The sequence below is a fragment of the Ambystoma mexicanum genome, chromosome 10, assembly GCF_040938575.1.
Source record: "Ambystoma mexicanum isolate Mex_15411 chromosome 10, UKY_AmexF1_1, whole genome shotgun sequence".
Taxonomy (NCBI): domain Eukaryota; kingdom Metazoa; phylum Chordata; class Amphibia; order Caudata; family Ambystomatidae; genus Ambystoma; species Ambystoma mexicanum.
In genome coordinates this window covers 622,713,399-622,732,387 of record NC_090932.1, presented here as the reverse complement: position 1 = coordinate 622,732,387, position 18,989 = coordinate 622,713,399, and the positions used below count along the sequence as shown (strand labels likewise).

The window sequence follows — 18,989 nt, the reverse complement described above, 5'->3', positions numbered from 1 at the left end:
CTGGAGATTTCCCAGTAGGCCTCTGCACCCTGGGCCTTTTTTGTGTGATAACCTATTTTATGTCACCATTTTCTCATAGAAAAAGGGTTGGCTTTGTTGAAAATGTGTACTATGGCCCACTTTGAAAATGATTGCCGGGGCCTCTTTGGTTCCCAGTCTACCCCTGGTGGCCGGATTAGCTAGTGTGTTTAGGTGTGGAACTGTTGATGTACGTGAGGTGTGCCTGTAACACCAGGCCTATGTCTGAGGAAGAAAGAGATTGATATGCATTTGATTTCTGGGTACCATCTCTAAATGAGTTGTAATTTGACAGGGTACTCCACAATATGGACGTCACAAGGCGGTGCCTAAAAACCAAATGAACAGGGTTTGCCCGACAATTAATTGTTAACACAAAGGGAGGGCTTACACATCTGTACAGTACTGCATTGCAGCATGCTTCACACTCATCATGATGGTGAAGAGGAGATAACCTAGAAGTCTGTACACTGAAAGAGACGCAAGGATAGCGTGACTTTCTAGCTAAAACTGCCTGTGTGATGCCAAGGCTCTGCTGGTGTGCCGCTTATCTAACAGTGGACAGAATAAGAAAAGAAGAAGTAGGTATTATCTTCACTAGATGCTAGCAAAAGTTCGAACGTGGTTCAACTGTCTATTCATGATATATAACAATTTTAATAACCCATATGCCGTATGAACATCTCCCTGAAGTCTCTAAAAAATACTAAAAGCACATCAATCACGTTGTATATTTGCGAAGACAAAAACACATCTAATCTACCTCAGACCTTTATGGCTTTTATTGGTCCAAGCAGAGATCAGAACAAAACTGTATCATTGGGTACAAACATCCTACCCCTATTACAGTTGTTGCCGACTACAATAATATACCTACTACATATTTATGAATGCTTAGGAATGTGTTAAAGTCAGGGCTTGCACAGTAACACATAAAGCATAGACATAGTAAAATGACTTCAGTTCAATATGATGAACTATGTCTGTTTAATGTAACAGTTTTCAAACCCTAACCTTTACGCATCCTTTGGACTCACCCCCCATGCCCTTACTGGCCTCTATATGCATACCCAGGGCAAGCAGCATCTTTTACATTGACACCCCAGATGATGCACTGCCTCCTCACAAATGGGAGGCCTCCACCCATAGTATTCAATGGCAGCTGTGATTTTACTTTGGCTATGATGTGCTGCTAACATGTGGCCTTAGATGTGATATACACTTGTATGCAGTTTGCCCCAAATTCTTTGAATAGTGCGAGGTCAGAAGCGCTGTGGGTTTGGTGACAGGTCTTTTCGTGTTTTCTGATGCTTCTTATTTGAGAATGAGTTCTTGAGTGTACTAGGGTGCGGAAGGTTTGAGCCTGAGAGGGATTACTTCATTGGGGATAGACGATTAGTGTTGGATGTGAGGGTGGAGTTGAGAGCTTTGAGAAGTACATCAAAGTCTGGGTTTGTTTGTGGTTTTCGGCCCAGGTGAGGTGGAGGTTTTAGAGGTCTTCCTTGAGGGCTTCCACTGGGAAATTCTTAAATAATCTGAAGGTGGCTGGGTTTCTGTTGGGGAAGCTAAACAGGAGTGGTGGGCAGAATGTCAAAGGGGACTGCTGATGGTCCGACCAGTCGATTGGGAGTGGACATTTGTATCGAAGGTATGGCAGGGCAGTGATGATGAGGTGGAGGATATTGTCTTTCTTGCTTGTTAGATCTTGTGTGTTGTGTGAGATTCGGGCCGTCAAGAAGGCAGTGTAGAGCTTTCCCCATGGTTTTGGTTGACTGGTTGCCGGGGAACTTGAAATCAAAGAGTAAGGTTTTGTTGGTGTGCGTGAGAGACACAATGGTGACCAGGTCAGTGAAGTCTTTGATGAAGGAGGTGTTGGGTTGCAGTGGTCTGTTGAGTTTCAAGGTGAAAAGTTTCAGGAAGAGCAAAAAGTAACAGGAGATAGCTTTGAAGGAGCAGATGCTGGCAGCGTTCAGTCTGGTCTATTGCGATCAGGTCTTGTGGATGAGGGCAAGGCCTCTGCCCATATTGGTCAGCGGTCTCGATTTGTATGCCTTAGACACTGAGGATGAGGTTGGAGAGTTGAGATAAGACTTTCAGGAGGGATCGTGAGAGGGACATCTACAACACTAATGTTCATAACTCTCTGATTCTCCCCTGCTTTCAACTTCTTGTCTAAAATCTGATCAGGTATCACCATTTTCTCTTAAATTCCCCAGAGTGTCTGGAAGCTGAGCTTCAATATCAGTACCTTTCTCATTTAGAGATCCAAGCTGCTCCTCCAGTGCCTGCACCTCCAGCACATCTCCCTCCATTTGCTCTTCCACGACTCAAAGTGTCCCTCGACCCTAACAGTATTTCTTTCTACTTTAACCGTCATTGTCTTTAATCTAGAGATGCAACCATCACAACACTCAAACCTTTAATCATATAATTGTCCTGTCAATGTGTCTCCATATTCACTTGTTCACTGGTTTTTGAGCATGAGCAAGATGCAAAGAAATCCTCCTGCTACCTCTTACTTTTTTTGTTGGCCATGATGTAGTAATCTATCTAGCCCCCACCAATTTAATCAGCACTCCACCCTATGAACTCCATCAACTAAAGTAGGGGTGGTGAAAAATAGCCACGGATTGTTTGCCCATTACTCCACAACTTAGCAGCGGTGCTCCTCTTCCACTATGCAGACTCTCGTTCCCTGGCAAAAATAACAGCTCAATCCTGCCACTGGATTGTTGTCTGCCATGCAGGGGCCACTGTCTGCAGCCTTAAAGTGATGTAGCACTCCTGCCATACCAAACAATGCTCCCACAAAAGCTCTCACCTCCTTGCTGGGTCATCCACTCACATGAAGGGGCCATCTTGGTATTCTGCAGGTCAACCAATACACCAAAATGCAGAATGTGTGGGGATCAGTGAGAGACACTGACCGTAATTAGCACTCCCTAACAAACATTGGACTCTCACAGTGAGCATCCAATCCTTCACTACACCTGCTGGAGGGAAGCGAGACACAGAACAGTGATACTGCTCTTCAAGCTGATGAGTCAAGAATCTATCTTTGTTGCAGCTCAGCTCTCGTTCCTTCAATCTGTCATACATTTACTTATGAAATTAATACCAGCTACTAAGTGAGGTGGTGTTGGAGCCACATGTCTAAATATCCCCCTACAGCCTAAGTGTGGGTTTGAGTCAATCAATCATGTATTTGTAACGCGCACTATCACCACAGGGCATCATGGCGCAGTAAGCTACATGCGAGAGGAAAACGTCAATCACACTGATAGGTTTTTAGTCCCTGTCTAAATAACTCGACATCGAAGGTACAATGCAGTGCTATTGGCAGAGTGTTCCAGAGTTTCAGCTTGGTATACACAGTAATGCTGCCCCCATAGACCTAAGTGTCCGACCTGGGCAATAACGCTGTAATTTATTCTGAATGGCCAGGGAACCTTTCTCATTCAGAGTTTGATGGATAATGCAAGAGGCTATTAACTTAATTCGCGCAGAAACAGGTAGCCAATGCAAAGATTGGCGAGCCTTTGTAATATGATGACCAAACAGTATACCTTTAACTAAACGAACAGCTGCATTCTGCAGAACCTAGAGTCGATAAATTAAGAATGCAGGCTGAAAAAGGTAGATATCACAACGGGTACGCATGTCAATTGACATGTACGAGCCATCTTTGCATTAATACTATTAATTAATAGTTAAACAACAATCCCTTCATAGAAATGATTTCAAAACTTGAATCTAGTCAATATTTGTTATTTGTTTAAATATTTTTTATTTCTTCTTTTATGATATAAACATCATCATCCCATCTATATAATGTGTACAAAAAAGACAATTGTTGATTGACAATCGTTAAAACCTTCATAAAAACACCACACCAACCTGTGACCACATGTATCAACACATTCCTCTCACTCACTCTCATCCACATTCAGAAACAACCCATTCATACCTGTGCAAGAATAACGCAATACTGATTATTTGTTCAAAAAGAACCAAAAGGTCTATCAAATAGACCTTTAAATGCTAGACGATATTCATTGTCAAGTAAAGTGCATCACCTTTGAATCTAGTTGGCATCTATTGTCAAATCTCTTTGAATATATACAATTACCACATCATTTTTATGCAGACCCAAGTACAAACTCCAAAAAGGAGTTAAAAATGTAATCGTGTCGACTCGTGTTTCGGGCAACTGGTGAACAAAGAGAAATGTTCACGAGTGCTCCTCATCAGGACATAAAAATAGACAACAAACAGTCTTATAAATGAATCAAACTGATGTGTGTTGCATTGATTTATCAGATGAATAATTGTCTTTTCCTAATTTTCAGGCATCTATTTGTTATTGTACACCCCTGTCTTCCACGAATGCGGGCATCTTATCCGGGAGCCGACAGCACATCGGTCGTCTTGGATGTTAGGGCCAGTTCGTTCCCTTTTCACTTTTAGACTGAACTCCAAAAAAAAGCAGTAAGAAAGGTAAATGGCATTACAATAGTCAATGTTGCCTTTAACGAATGAAGCAACAACTTGATCGTGGAGCTCTTTAGGAATAAAGGGGAGAACTTTTTTTCAGTTGCTTCAATTTAAGGAAACCCAGACCACAGACAGAATTTATCTGGCTATCTATCGCTAAAGAGGAAGATATTTTTACACCAAGGTCGCCGACCATCCCAGACGCAGTTGGTAACGGTCCCATTGATGGTGGCAAGAAATCAGAGGTGCAACTTGCTGAGGCACCAGCAGGGCCCACAATCAGGACCTCGGCTTTACTGCTGTTTAGGTTTAAACAGTTTGCTTCCATCCAGCCCCTGACCGCATCGACAAAGCCTCAACTGAGTAGCTGTTTCTAGTTGGTCCAGGTCATTCCTAAATAGGACCTGAGTGTTGTCTACATAGGAAAAGAACTGGAACCCAAAGGACCGAATACATGCTGCCAGAGGCTGGATGTATACATTAAAGAGTGGCAGGGACAAGGCAGAGCCCTGTGGCACCCCACATGTCATCGCAGTTGGTGATCTAAAAGGTGGAAGAGAAACCAGTTGAACTCAGGAAGCCAGAAAAGCACAGAACCACTCCGTCACTGGCCCCAATATCCCTGTGCTCTCCAGCCTGGATACGAGAATCCCATGATCAATGGTATCAATCGCGGCTGATCATGGTAAGTTCGTCCATTGCTGCCACTAGGACGGATTCTGTCCCCATCATGGGGCGAAAGCACATTTGGCAGGGCTCAAGGAAATTCTGCACTTCCAGAAAAGATCTCAGCTGAGGCGTAATAAACACCTCCAACACCTTCATCAAGAACAGTAACAAATAAATGGGGTGATAGAAAAAACAGAGGCGTCCAATTATGGCTTCTTGAGCAGTGAAATCACTAGCGCTCTCTTTAGCAAGGCAGGAATGAGTGATGTGACAAAGAAAAATATTTGTGTCTGAGTGTCACCAACTGGCCTAGGAAAGGGAAATTATAGTGGTGTGTTTGAGTCTCATCAAGACTGTATGATTCTCCGGCAAGTTGTGTCCCTGTTTCTTGTACAGTGCTTAATTGCAATAGAAAAACCAGCAAACACACATGGGAGCATCTTAATATCTGTCAGTCTGAAGACGGAAGCCTGACGCTACCAATGGCATGAGCAGGTTTTTTAAAAAAAAATGTTATTAAGATCAGTTGGTTTGGTCATGATTAATCATGACCTTTCAACATTTATAGAAAATACATTTAAAACAGCATACATGATAAAAAAGATTCATTTCATCCATTTCAATCAGTTGCAGAAAGAAAAAGAAAAAAACAAGAAAAACATTTTTCTTTCATTACAAGCTAAAACTATAAAATACAAGGTATTATACACTTAACAATACGTCACTAGGGCTTTCCTTTTTCCCTTTCAAATCCAGATGGTATAATAAGTTAAGTATCGCATGCCTAACAACTTTCCTTGTTGTATGAAAAAGCAAAAACCACAATTTATCACTCGTTAATATACATTGACTTTCAAACAAGGGTTTGAGGTGCAAATTTCTATGCATACTTGTCATAGCACATTCAGTACATAGATGCTTAAGAGTTTCTGTGGCAGTATGACAAAATCTACATTGCACTTCATTAGGATCAATCATTTTTCTTTTGCTCAGGATTTCTCTAGTAGGCCACAGATTGAGTCTAAAGCATAAGAAGTCACCACAAAGATGTGGGTTAGGAAATTTCATTAAATAACTTTCAGCGATATTATAACGCTTCAAATCAAATGGATTTTCACAAAAGCTTTTGTAACCAATACATGCAGCCCTAGTTTTGATCCAATCACAATTCCATAATTTCAATTTCGCTTTGTTGAGATTTTCTAATAGTAATTCAATTGAAATATCTGCTCCCTCAAGAACCTTCTGCGCTCTTTGGCGCCAACTCTTAGGAAATGGATCTGTAGAGTTTTTTAAGTAATCCGACATAATCATTAATAAACCCATTGATCTTTTGTTTAATATGAATTAGCAGTAAAGTGAGCAGAGTTTCCATTTAGCCATTGCATATAGTGAAAGAAACCCTAACTTATGCCTTATGATTGGGATAGGCTCTGACATTGGTGGCCCCAAAACCTGTTTCCAAAAGAGTCCTTCTTTTAGGGCCCAGAAATTATATAGCTGACATTGCTTGGTCTCACAACCATAAGTCAGAATAGGGGTAACCTTCTGTTTATAGTAGGTTATTAAAGGCATTATGGAAAATCTGCAAAATTTTGCCTTGATGATTTTGGCTTGAGATACTGCTGTTCGCAGTTTCGCAGTAAGTTGTTGATGATAATTAAGGTCACTCCACTGATTCGAAATACAAATTCCCAAATAAATGTATGAAGAAACTGATGATAGATATGACTTTTGTTGAGGCCAGAATAAAGGTGCCTTCCTTTTGTTGAGGGAGACAAATTGTATAACTTTGGGTTTATCAATGTTCAGTGTTATGCAGTTCTTCTGTGTGTATAGCTCCAATGCCTGCAGCATAATACGGAGGCCCTTCGGTGTTTGTGATACTAAAACCATGTCATCTGCGTAAAGTAACCATTGGATCCGTGTACCCATTAACTTTGGTGAATCAGTGACCAATCCCTCAAAGGCTTGACCCACGTCTGAGATAAAAAAAATTAAACAACGCAGATGCCAACAAACAGCCTTGCTTTAGACCTCGGTCTGTTTGTATAGCGTCAGTTAACAAGCCATTATTGTTTAATCGTATCTGGACTGAGGTCTCTGAATGCAGTGCAATAATCCATTTAAGGATTGTCCAGGGACATTGTAACTCCGCAAGTTTTTTATATAAGAGTTCTCGGGGAACAGCATCAAACGCCATTTTGAAATCTATAAATGCAATATACATGGCTTGTTTTTGATGTCGTGCTCGTTGAATAATGCTAGTTAGCGTAATTATGTTGATTGCTGTTCCCAAACCTGGAAGAAATCCCGTTTGAAAGGGATCACGGATGTTTTTGGCATCTAACCACTGATTTAACAATATCAAGAGTAGTCTGGTGAACATCTTGCCCGGGGTGTCTAAAAGGGCTATAGGTCTAAATGATCTAGGGTTAGTACGGTCACCTTTTTAAAATAATGGTAAAATTATAGATTTCCGCCAAGTATCAGGAATGTGGCCAGATGAAAAAAACATTTTTAAAGATTTGATATAATATCTCCGCCCATTCCTGAGGATGTTGTTTAAACATTCAATTATGTAGGCCATCGGGGCCCCTGGCCCGGGAACCACTTAGTTTGCCTATACAATGCAATATGTCTTCCACCTCAGTTGGAAATTCGTGACTGTCATTTCTTTCTATAAAATGCCAATTCATGTTTGGAAAGGGCGAGACAAAGATTATGATAATAAGTTTGCCATTGTTTATTAGATATTGAATTCAATTGGGTTGAGGCTTGGGAGCTATCATTAGTTCTATTCAACAGTGACCAGATGCCTGATGTTGATTTGGTTAGGATGTAACTTAACATTTGTTCACCATCGCGTATATTAATACTAACGCGTCTTGCCTTAAGCCATCTTTTATGACTCGCTTTCAAATGTTTAATTTTGGTGAATTTGTCAACATCACTTGAGGAAATTAGGATACGGATTTCTTTTCTCAATTGTGTCTTTTGCTTTTGAAGTACATTGTCAAATATATGGCGATGCTTTTGAATTCGACAATGATCCTGCCGAGGTGGTTGAGCAAACTTTTGCATTGCATTAACATAGTCTTTTTCGGGTTCATGATATGGGTCGAAAAATAAGTCACGCAACCGTGAATTGAGGTGCACCAATTTTGCTCTAGACCATTTAAGCCGATTTCCCCTATTATTTACAACATGATCAACAACAAAGGGATTTAACTGCATTTGGCATACCGGTAAAGGAAGTGAGAATACCAAACATAAGCTGTTGTGATCGCTTAGCTTCGAGTGCACTACTCTCAGAGATTTAATGGCATTCATGAAGGAATGATTGATGTAAATATAATCAAGAGTTTCCTTCTGTGACTCTCTATGCCAAGTGTGCTGTGATGGTATATCTCCTGGTACACTCCCATAAAGCATTATGAAGTTGCGTTCTCTCATAAGTATTGTACAGATTGCTTCATTGCCTTTAAATTCTATGTCAATCCCAGGATAAAGATGTAGATTGAAATCACCTACAATTATAGTATTGGTTACTTGTGCGTCTAATATCAACGTATCGAGAATTGAAATTAATTGATCGAAAAAATCATCTGCCTTAAGTGTTTGAGGACTTCAATAAACATTTAATATTGCTATCTTCAGATGATCTCTACTTAATTTTGTAACCTGAAAACTAGGGGATGGAACCAAGCACTTTTGAATACAAAAGCCTTTGCTTTTCCTAACAGCAAGAAGCAAACCTCCTTTTGGTCTACCCAAACTATTTAGAATCGCTGGAGTTATTAAGACTTTATGAGAGTCCCAGGTCGGGGATTCACTAACCAGGTTTCATGAAAAGCAATAATATCTTGATTGATCCATGTTCCAGTAACTGAATTTAAAAAGTGATTGTGGCCTCTGGTGTTCCATGAGATAAGTGTTATATCGTTGGAATCTGCGGATTGTTATGCTTGCGGCCACGTTCTTTGATTATAAAAATAGGATTGAGATTCCCTGTTATTGGGTGTGAAAATCCTAGGACTAAATTTCGTATTCAAGTGCTCTTCCACTGTCGGCTCTTGTGTGAGTAGGAAGCCCATATCAAATAACCCTTTTCTGGATTCCCAAAATGTATCTGCCACTAAGGCTGATTCAAAGTATATTAGCGCTTCGGACAGATTATCTTGATTAGGGAATTCCACTAGATCAATATCTACTGTCGATATTTTTGCTAAGGTAGGGAGCTCAGTACAGATGTTAAGTATGCTCATTCTATTAAAATCATATGTCTGAAATGGGTGATCTCTACATTTAATGATAAATAGATGGGCAGTTTTCTGTCTATTTCCTTGATCTGAAGCTGTTTGATTTATAAATCGAGGCTCAGGTCTTTTCATGGGAATTCGATTTCCTTCCATGGGACCCTGTTGATTAATACTGAGGTGTGGCGGAGCAAAGTTAGGCTCACCCACTTGATTTGCATCAACAGGACCCCTTAGGAGCGAGTTCAAGACTGAGGAGATGCTAGGGATATTCTGCAAAGCATCATCCAATGTTTTCCTGTTTTGATTTTGGGACATATAGGCCTCAATTGATGATTTTATTTCCTCTCGCAACTCATGCGTAGAAGATTGTGGAATTCTTCTCGGGCTGATTTGCTTCGGAGACATTGGAAGAATCACTTGTGGTGGTTGTTGGATAGTTATTGTAGAATTTTGAGGTGGTGCTTTTTGAGATAATGTGAGACCAGACAAGAGAGACATCTTGCCAGTAGATACAGAGTTCCGATTTCCGGGGGTGACATTTAACAAGTAATCATTAGAAATATTAGCTGATGTTAAAACTACCAGGTCTTTTAAAGTTTTGGAACATTTGGGCTGAGTCTGAGTTAAATAAACTTCAATGGAAGATTTAATTTCCTGGCGTATGTCTTGTAGAAGTTTATTTTGTACAGTACAAGATCAATCATTTGAGTTTTGTAATGAGAACACGTTGTTAGATTCTCCCTTCCACAAGACCTGTTCAACAGGGGCAATTTTCATAACACCTGTCTCAAGGACTGGGGGCATATTTCTTGCAGTAACAATGTTACTTGATAAGGCTACCAGATCATCTAACGGCTTGTATGATAAATGTGTGGTCTGGTGCGACTCAGTTGTTTGATTTGGTGCACCCTGCATATTTTTTTTATCAGAATTTTTGAGGAGGCTAATTATTCTTATTCTTCTAGGCTTGTTATTACTGTTTTTTGTTAGTTTCAGAGGGTTTCTTGTCAATTTAACTAACTGTGAAGTTGGTGCCACTACTGTTCTGACAATGTTAGAGACCACAGAGTCCGGTTTCCTAAAAACATTAAAAATGTTTTTCTCGGCCACGGGCTGGGATATGTTGGAAGAAAATCTAGCAGATTCACAGTTGTCACTGCTAGAAGAAGCTCTCTGGCTCTCAGGCGTTGGTATCAACAGTGTACTTATATGTTTGCTAGGGGGGCTTAAGCCTGTTCTCAACGTAGGAATAGCTGCTTGCATAACTGTCACTTCGTCAGAGATTGTCGATTTGGTACAATTGCCTTGTTCAACAGGATCTACTCTCACTACTGTGGACCGATCAGTTATATCTTGCTTTGGGGAAACTGGTTGAGCCTTGTTAGACTTCCTACTTTGATTCAAATCAGGCTCTACTGGGCTGATGGTCATTGACAACAACTGATCGATTTTCACTGTTTGCATTGTAAGCTTAGAGTGAAGGATTTCATACAATTTGGCCACAGCCAATAACGCAGAGTTCATAGCAGCTAAGGTGGTGTTCAGAGCTGGAGCCTCAGGGAATGAAAAACGCTTATTCTGAGCAGTTTGTATGAAGAATTCAGAATCTCTGGCAACCTCATCGAAGCGAGAACGCTGCGGGGTTGGGGCTATAAAAGACACTGATTTGTCCACGAAATGAATGTGATTTCTATCATCTTTACATGGAGTAAGTTTAATTGGATCACTCTGGACTGAGTTCGTTATATGGTCAGTAGGGATCTCAACTGCCTGATCGATAGAGACATTCCTTGTATTGTGATTTTCTTCTAATTGGATCAAATCACCCGTGTTAGAGCAAATATAGAGAACATCATGAGTACCGTTGTGAGAGGAGTTAGTCGTATTAAAAAAATCAAATGCTTCTTCGTCCATTTCACCCGCTATACTAAGTTGTTCATAAGCTTGACGCAGTTTATGTTGGGCCGCAACAGTGCAAGGGACAGGGTTCAAAATGTCCACACTTAGGCTGAGGACCTAAGGAAATGGACGAAGCGCTGGGAGTAGTAGAAACGTCTTCCAAAGAACAAACTGGAATTTTCTCCAGACTAGCATCACTGCCCTAGGGCCCCTCTACTATAACCGTTCCATCTGGGCAGGCTAACAGTAGGGTTGTGTCAGTGGGAGCAGTCAGGAGAATAATCTTTTTTTCAGACACAACATCCTTCAAAGCAGATATATTGTTAGTAACAGGTTCATGACCTGTCGATGACAATGTAAGAACTTCTGTATTTCCCACGGGACACGTTACAACGCTATTACACATCAAATTTACATTCCCAGGCATATCATTAAGCGCTCTAGACCCCACGGTAGCACTCATAGGCTCCTCTGCCTGCAATAAACTACTGTTAATCTCTTGAAGCGGATGATATTCTTTACAAAATATTCTAATATCCGATGTAAGAGAGATTGAACGCAACATACCTTTCTGGGACTGCTGTGGAGGAGATTTGTGTGATTTGTCAGCGCGAATGCCGTTTTTAAGGGCATTAACTTTATCAACCACTGATTTCGGCAATTTCATGCGAGAAAGGGCAGCTGAAGGCATACCGGATTTGAATGTGTACTTGTTTGTAGACATAAGAACACTGGTGGCTTATCTCAGGAATAATATGCGAGAGAGGGACAAAGTACCACAAGACCACTAAACCGCTAGAAAGCAAGACAGCTCAATCATTCCGCAATGCGCGCGCGAAGGCCCGCGGATGCCTCGAGGATATACTTCCGGGAAAAGGAGGCGGGATAAAGGTCTACAACGAAGAGGATATGGAAGGAAGTTACAATTTGAAAGCAACAAAAAAAAAATATATATATATATATATCTTTTTTTTTCTTCCCCTTTCCTTTTCCACAGTCACTGCAAATGGTCATACTGAGTGTTTAGTCCAATCAATAGAGGGCAATCCGCATCAGCAGAGACCAGCACGTAGCTCGTAGCACGAAGCCGTTGGAATAGTTGGAATGGTGCAGAAACGGGAGACCAGCAGCAAGACCGCTCAATCACACTTTCTCAATCGCACTTCTGCAATGCGCAGGCGCAATGCGCGGGTGCCTCGAGGATATACTTCCGGGAAAAGGAGGCGGGATAAAGGTTGAGTGTTTAGTCCAATCAATAGAGGCCAATCCGCATCAGCAGAGACCAGAACGTAGCTCGTAGCAGACAAAGCCGTTGGAATAGTTGGAATGGTGCAGAAACGGGAGACCAGCAGCAAGACAGCTCAATCACACTTTCTCAATCGCACTTCCGCATGAGCAGGTTTTGCCTTAACAGAGTCTGGGCGGGAAGAACATGGTTAGCATTGGTAAGTCCAGCCATAGATATGAGAGTATAGCCTTCCCTCAACCCACATTACCACAAAAGGTGAAGGAGGTATATCTCTTAACTGTTCCTGTTTTACCTTTATGATTGGGCTCAATCTTGTGTTGTAGCAGTTTGTGTGCCGAGTAGGCACTTTAGCCACTACTCACCCTTGTACTCCTGTAGGGCAAAAGTCATTTTGTCACATTGGTGGCAGCGGTTGTGATTTGAGACAGCCTGTGCCTACCGTCGGCTAAAATAAAAGCAGGGGTCAAAATTGGGATTTGTTGACCAGGAGCAAAAATCAGCTCTTGGGGATCAGTCCTCACCAGTCAGGAATGTTTGGGGCACCAGGAGCTAGTCATAGCACGCAGCTAATCTAGCTTGTGCCCAAAATGCAAACTTGAACTTTGTGGCTATTATATACAATCCGATATGCTTTAAATGTGCCTTGTGTGCCCTTTATTCTCTTTTATACACATGCCGAACACCTACACAGTTAATATCAGATAGCTATGTTTGTATGGCATCACTTGCCTAGGGAGGCTAAGGTAGCTCCTGGTATCTCTTGGTTTTAAGGTAAGCAGGCTCCCCTTGGCTTTAACAAGGAGCTAAATAGCTCTCAGCTCCTGGCAATTTTGAACCCTGTAAAAGTGTGCAACTAACATTAGATTCACTGGCAATGTATTTTGTAAGTACTACGATGTGGCTCACAATGAACATAGTGCAGGGCCTGGGAACAGGCTGCCTGCACAAGCCTTCTGAAAAGTAGGGCCTCCCACATACCAGTGAGGTTAGGAAGACTTAATGGCTGAGGAACCTCAGAGCATTATCAGGTGCTAGGGGAGTTTCATGCGAGTTGGAGACTCAGAACACTTCTAGTGGGGAAGGAAGTTTCTCAGGTGGTTGCACCCAAAAGGCAGCCTGTGCGCCAGATTCCCAAGGATGTAGTCCGAAGATCTGAGCTGGGGAATAAACCGTTTGAGGGGTTTACACATCAGTCCTCAGAGTCTCGATGTAAATGGGCCACAGGTAACAAAGTTGACACGACTCAAGGCCTATCTAATTCGGACGTGTGTGAGAATATCCTTGACAAGTATGAGATGATGGAGTTACACAAGTATTTAGGGGCCATGCGCGACACCAAGCCTGTGAAGCCTGAGAAGGCTGCGGGCAGGTACATGAACACTCAACTCCACAAAAATTGTAAGGCACATGCACCCAAATTAGAGGCAACTAACCATGGTAAACACAAGGAAGGAAAGGACAGAGGTTCTGAACCTTAATCTGAGAAAGGTGCCCAAAATCCCCAAATGGAGATCCCATACCTGTGGTAGGCCAACTTCCATCAGAAAGCAGACTGTGGGCCCATCTAGTACTGAGGCCCCCACACACTGAACAACCAGGGGTTGTTTCTGGTGTGGAGATAAAACGGTATTAGCATAATTGACCTAAAAACATTTGACCTAAAACATTTGATCAAATTGCTTTGACCTTTTTTTGGACATATTTAATTAAATATATATATGGGGGTGTGTAAGGGTATAAATTAGGTTGAGGATTAGTGGGGAGGGTTGCGGGGGGTCTCAAAAAAAGTCGATCAAATGTGATTAGGTCAAATGTTTTAGGTCAAATAGACCAAAACCGATAAATTACATAGGAAGGGGATTCTGGCTTGCAAGGAGAATCCCAAGCAGGCCATGGTGACTGTGCGTCCTATGGAGTAGCAGGCCACAGTCAGCACAGGTATCTTAACAGATGGAAGTCCCACTAGGCCACTGAGTGTCCGAAGGTTCCCTCACTCCGAGTGCAAACAGTATCAGGTCCTTTGATGGGGCCCCAGTTCCTGCTAAGACTTCAATGAAACTGGACCATGTCTCCAGAAACCGGGAAAAATCTCCCACCCCTGGTGCTGGTGTCAAAGCTGTTAGGCAACTGGTGAAGATAGGGCAGTACAACCCCAACCAAACCTGTAGGTAAAAGTGTTTGATGGCCTGGGTTAATGGTAGGGCTTAGCTGGAGGGGCACTCGCTCCCTACACAGTATAGCAGGCATGGACAACATTCCAATAGGGTATTGTTGAGTAATGACCTCCCTGATCCACACACAGTCACAATAGTTACTGGAGCGACAGCTCGGGGAGCAAAAAAGGAGGAAGTACTTGAGAGCTGAGGCCCTGAGGCTTCCTCAGCCGGAGGGTGCACATAACTATTGTGTTAGGACCAGGTGCAGTGATCTGAGGGGTGCCTACTAGCAGAGAAAAGGACCAGAGTTGGTGGATGAGGTAGTTCCAAGCCTGAAGGGAATATCAGGACAAAGTGAGTTGTCTTCAGCCGGGGTCCCAGGTCAGGCTGACATTTTCCGGGAGCAGTAGAACTGTTCCACTCCTGGCAAGTCTGTAGAGACAAATCAGGGAGCAGATACTGGGCAGAGATCATGATCCATTTCAACAAGGGGAACAGGCGCAGAGAGAAAACTCAGGCCTATTCCAAAAACAGGAGGATTCCTCAGTTGGAGAAGGAGAGAGACTGCTCTCACTGATAACTCCTAGTCCAGGCATGAAGTCCCCTAAGGTGCCTCTTGCAAGAGAGGGCTCAGTGGCCACTTAGGTGACTATGAAGTTAGCAATGGATTCAGTGATCACAGAGTTGCCTTCTGGCATAGAAAGAAAAGGAATCTGAGATGGCAGACAAGGACGTTTCAGATCCTGAATAGCCTGCCAGAAATGAGTGGTCTTCAGCTGAGGTCCCAGGTCAGGTGGACTTTTAATGGGTGCAGAGAATCTGTCCCACCGTAGTGAGTCAGAGGAACAGGCAGAGGTCCTGCATCACTACAAAAAGTGGAACAAGTGAAAGACATGGCTTCTTCCAAAACCAGGAACAGGTGCAAGGGCACTGGACTCACAGGGCTGACATGTGTGATACCAATTTGGTGTGGCTGTTATTAATTATGAGAAATACATCCCCCATACCTTAACTCAGATATGGTTTATATTTTATCATGCCACCAGGACAGCAGACTCATAATTATGGGGTTTTGGAACAGAGGTGCATATCTTAAATGCAGCCATATGCTGCAGAGACATGGCTGTGTCATTGCAGGTGTCAAATGGGCACCTGTGACCTCTCAACTTGCTCTGTGCGGCTGGAGAGCAGGTGCTGCAAATCAGGCTACTGGTGCTGCACAGCACACGTGTAGACTATGCTTTTGGCATAGATCTTTTGGAAGGGGAATCTGATTAGCAGATTCCCTTTCCTGAGATGGAATTGCTCATATAATTGTATTTGTTTAATAAAACTAAAAAAGGCAGGGCTTCTACACCCCTGCCAGATGGAAATATGCCAGTCACACATACACAAAACGGAACATGTGGTAGCGCTGAAAATAATCATCACCTGTACTTTCTGAATTAAAGGCATATTGCTAGTTATGACAAAATGACAAACTAGAAACACCATAACAATAAAAGCAATCATGAAACTGCTTCAAAAGCAACAGTGCACTGAGCAAAACACAAACACACTGAATTCCACATTCAGGTAACGTTTTCAAATAAAAGTTGCAAAAATACCTGTCACAAACAACAATTCTACCAATTAAAGCTGTAAAGAGGGGTGTTGAGCTGCTTGGTTACACACTGGCCTCCAATCCTGGCTCTGGTATTCAACAAAAGTGTGTGCTCCTGGGCAAATAATTGTATTGCTTTATGCCTAATATGCCAAATTTAGAAGTATCTACATGTGATTCAGAATATACTGTCAACTACTTCAAAAATTAATTACTCCCATTATTGCCAGATAGAATAGTAAGTGTGACATTTCATAAACTGGGCCTCTGTTTTTCATTTGGCCTACTCCTGGCAACTTGTTTTACTGCAACTTCCCATGAAACCTTCGAATTTTAAAGACTCGTTGTGTGACATTTTCTGGTGGCTCACACATCATTTGCCGAACAGGTCCCCGCAAACCCAAAGTACTGGGCCTGAGAATTGGGATTTAAAAGTGGTCCCATGTCATGCGCGGGCTCTGACTGGCCTATAGGGCAATAAGCCCATGGCCGAACCAAAAACACAAAATGCTGGTGTGGGACCGTTTTTAAAAAAATCAAAGTAGGCCACTTTTATGGCCAATTTGGGCCAGTTTGATGAGTGACTTCACTATTAGTTTTGATCAGTGTTGCTGAATAAATATCTTTAAAATGCACAATTTGCCATCACATTTTATCAAAAGACTCCCCCCTATTCAAACAGTGTCACAAAAGGAATGAATAGCCATTTGCAACAGTGGGCTACTTTTTCATTGGTGCTCGAGACAATTTTATGGCCTACTCCGACCCTGGTCATACGTGGCATTGTGAGCCTGTCCACGCTTTAAACGTTTAATTCCGGGACTTGCGTAACGAATCTACATCTCACAAAACAAAGTGAAAAGCCACGGCTAGTTCAAGGTGGCATATGTGGATATACCATGTGATCTATTGTAACTTCTTCCATGGACACTGTGGAGACACTCAGGGCCCATTAACACAAATGTTTTCAATAGGACTTTCCGCATTTGAAAACATTTGTGTAAGCCAGGCCATTAGAATTTAGAATTGAATTCGTGGTATGTTATTCAACACATACTGGGTGTGGTGTGCCACCCCTTTACGATAATGTGGGTCCCTGTCGGCCTCGTGCTCATGTCACATGTCAGTGACCATGTGACTGTCAATAAAAAGGGATGAGCGGTTGGTCCAATAATCACCCCCCACCCCCGATGGATAAAATGTATCCGAAAGACAGCCAGCCCACTCATCGGTTAGTACCACCAGACTCCAGCCTGATGTCTCGTCGTTTCCAGCGCTGTGCTGGCAGACGGAGGGCCTGCCCTGCAAGGCCCTACACCATGACAGTATCCCTGCTGGGCAACACTGTTCTGGCCACTGGTGTCTAGCAGAGCCCCTGCCAGGCAACTCTGCAGCTGTTTGCCGAGCTCCTGCTGGGCAACTCCGTGTGTATACGGTCTCACAGGGTGATCCCTGTGACTAGACTGTGTCTATCAGCTGGGTGTTCCACCCACCCCCAAGCAACTGTGTGCCTGGACCCCGGGCCTGGGTAGAGGCACAACACTGGGCTCCCCAATTTTGTAAAATCTCAAAGTTGCTCATTTCATCAACTATATTAACAGAAGGGTGCTAAGGTAAATACAGACTGTGACAGGCGTGGCCATTTCAGATGTAATTGAGCTAAACGGAATAGATATGCTTAGTAGTTGGAAGCAATAGAGGCGTACTACTACATCTTACTTTTGTTTTACAAGTTCATGAAACGCAAACAAAACATGTTCAGTACCTGCAATTTCGTCCTTTCCCTGGACAAAGTTCAGTTCATGCGAACCCACTGAAGCCATTTTCAGGAGCAAACTGTGGGGTGAGACCTACCGATGACACTTTCTGGCTGAGTTTGCTTGAAAGTTGCTAGTTCAGCAGAGCGAACAGTCTTTCCCTGGCCGAATCCTGTCTCTTATGTGTCAGCGGTGCAGAATGTGGGAGCTGCCCATGCTGTAAAAAGTCCCGGAAGAGAGCTGCACTTTCGGTTTCACTCTGACATAGAAAAAAAGCAAGTACATTCGGAAAGTATCGCATTTACTGGAACAATCGATTGGGTGGGTGGAAAGTGTCATGTGTTCCAGATTTCTGGGGACAGTCTGAGGTCAGGAAGGCACCTTGCCCCGGCCTGATCGTGTGCCACATTCCAGAGACAGGCAGCAACAATCTGAGGAATTGTTTTTGGCAGGTTGCTGACAAAGAAGCTTAGCAGTAGGGTAAAATAAAAGATGGCCGGGTTGAGACAGTGACCTTGATGTCCCTGCATTTTGTCCCTGCCGAACCCACCTCTCCTGTATTTGAGGTCTTCCAATGTCCAGGGCGAGGAATGTTCTGCCCCGACAAGTATTTCAACAAATTAACTAATTTGCAAACAGCTAGGATTAGTCAATATAAAAATACATTGATACTGGAAATACATGGAAGATTGTAAAACTAGCAAAATACGGATATTCTGCAAACGAAATAAAATGGAATAGTGCAGACAGTCACATGTACTACTAGAGTAAAACAAACCGACTATCTATAGAGCTCAAGTTGTCCCTTTTCGGCCCCAAGTTACCTTGCATTTCGAGACTTGTAATCCTGTGTTCATAATGTTAAAAACAATACTGCAAATC

At 42.6% G+C, this 18,989-nt stretch overlaps 1 protein-coding gene across 1 annotated transcript in view; it reads right to left on the bottom strand.

The window, feature by feature from the left end:
• Positions 1-18,290, bottom strand: part of LOC138491602 (E3 ubiquitin-protein ligase ARIH2-like) — a 217,902-nt gene extending 199,612 nt beyond the window's left edge. The window contains exon 1 of the mRNA XM_069618207.1: positions 18,116-18,290. Within this exon, the coding sequence (XP_069474308.1) occupies positions 18,116-18,173 (58 nt within the window). The 5' untranslated portion in view covers positions 18,174-18,290. The remainder of the gene's footprint in view (positions 1-18,115) is intronic.
• Between the last annotated feature and the right edge of the window lie 699 nt (positions 18,291-18,989).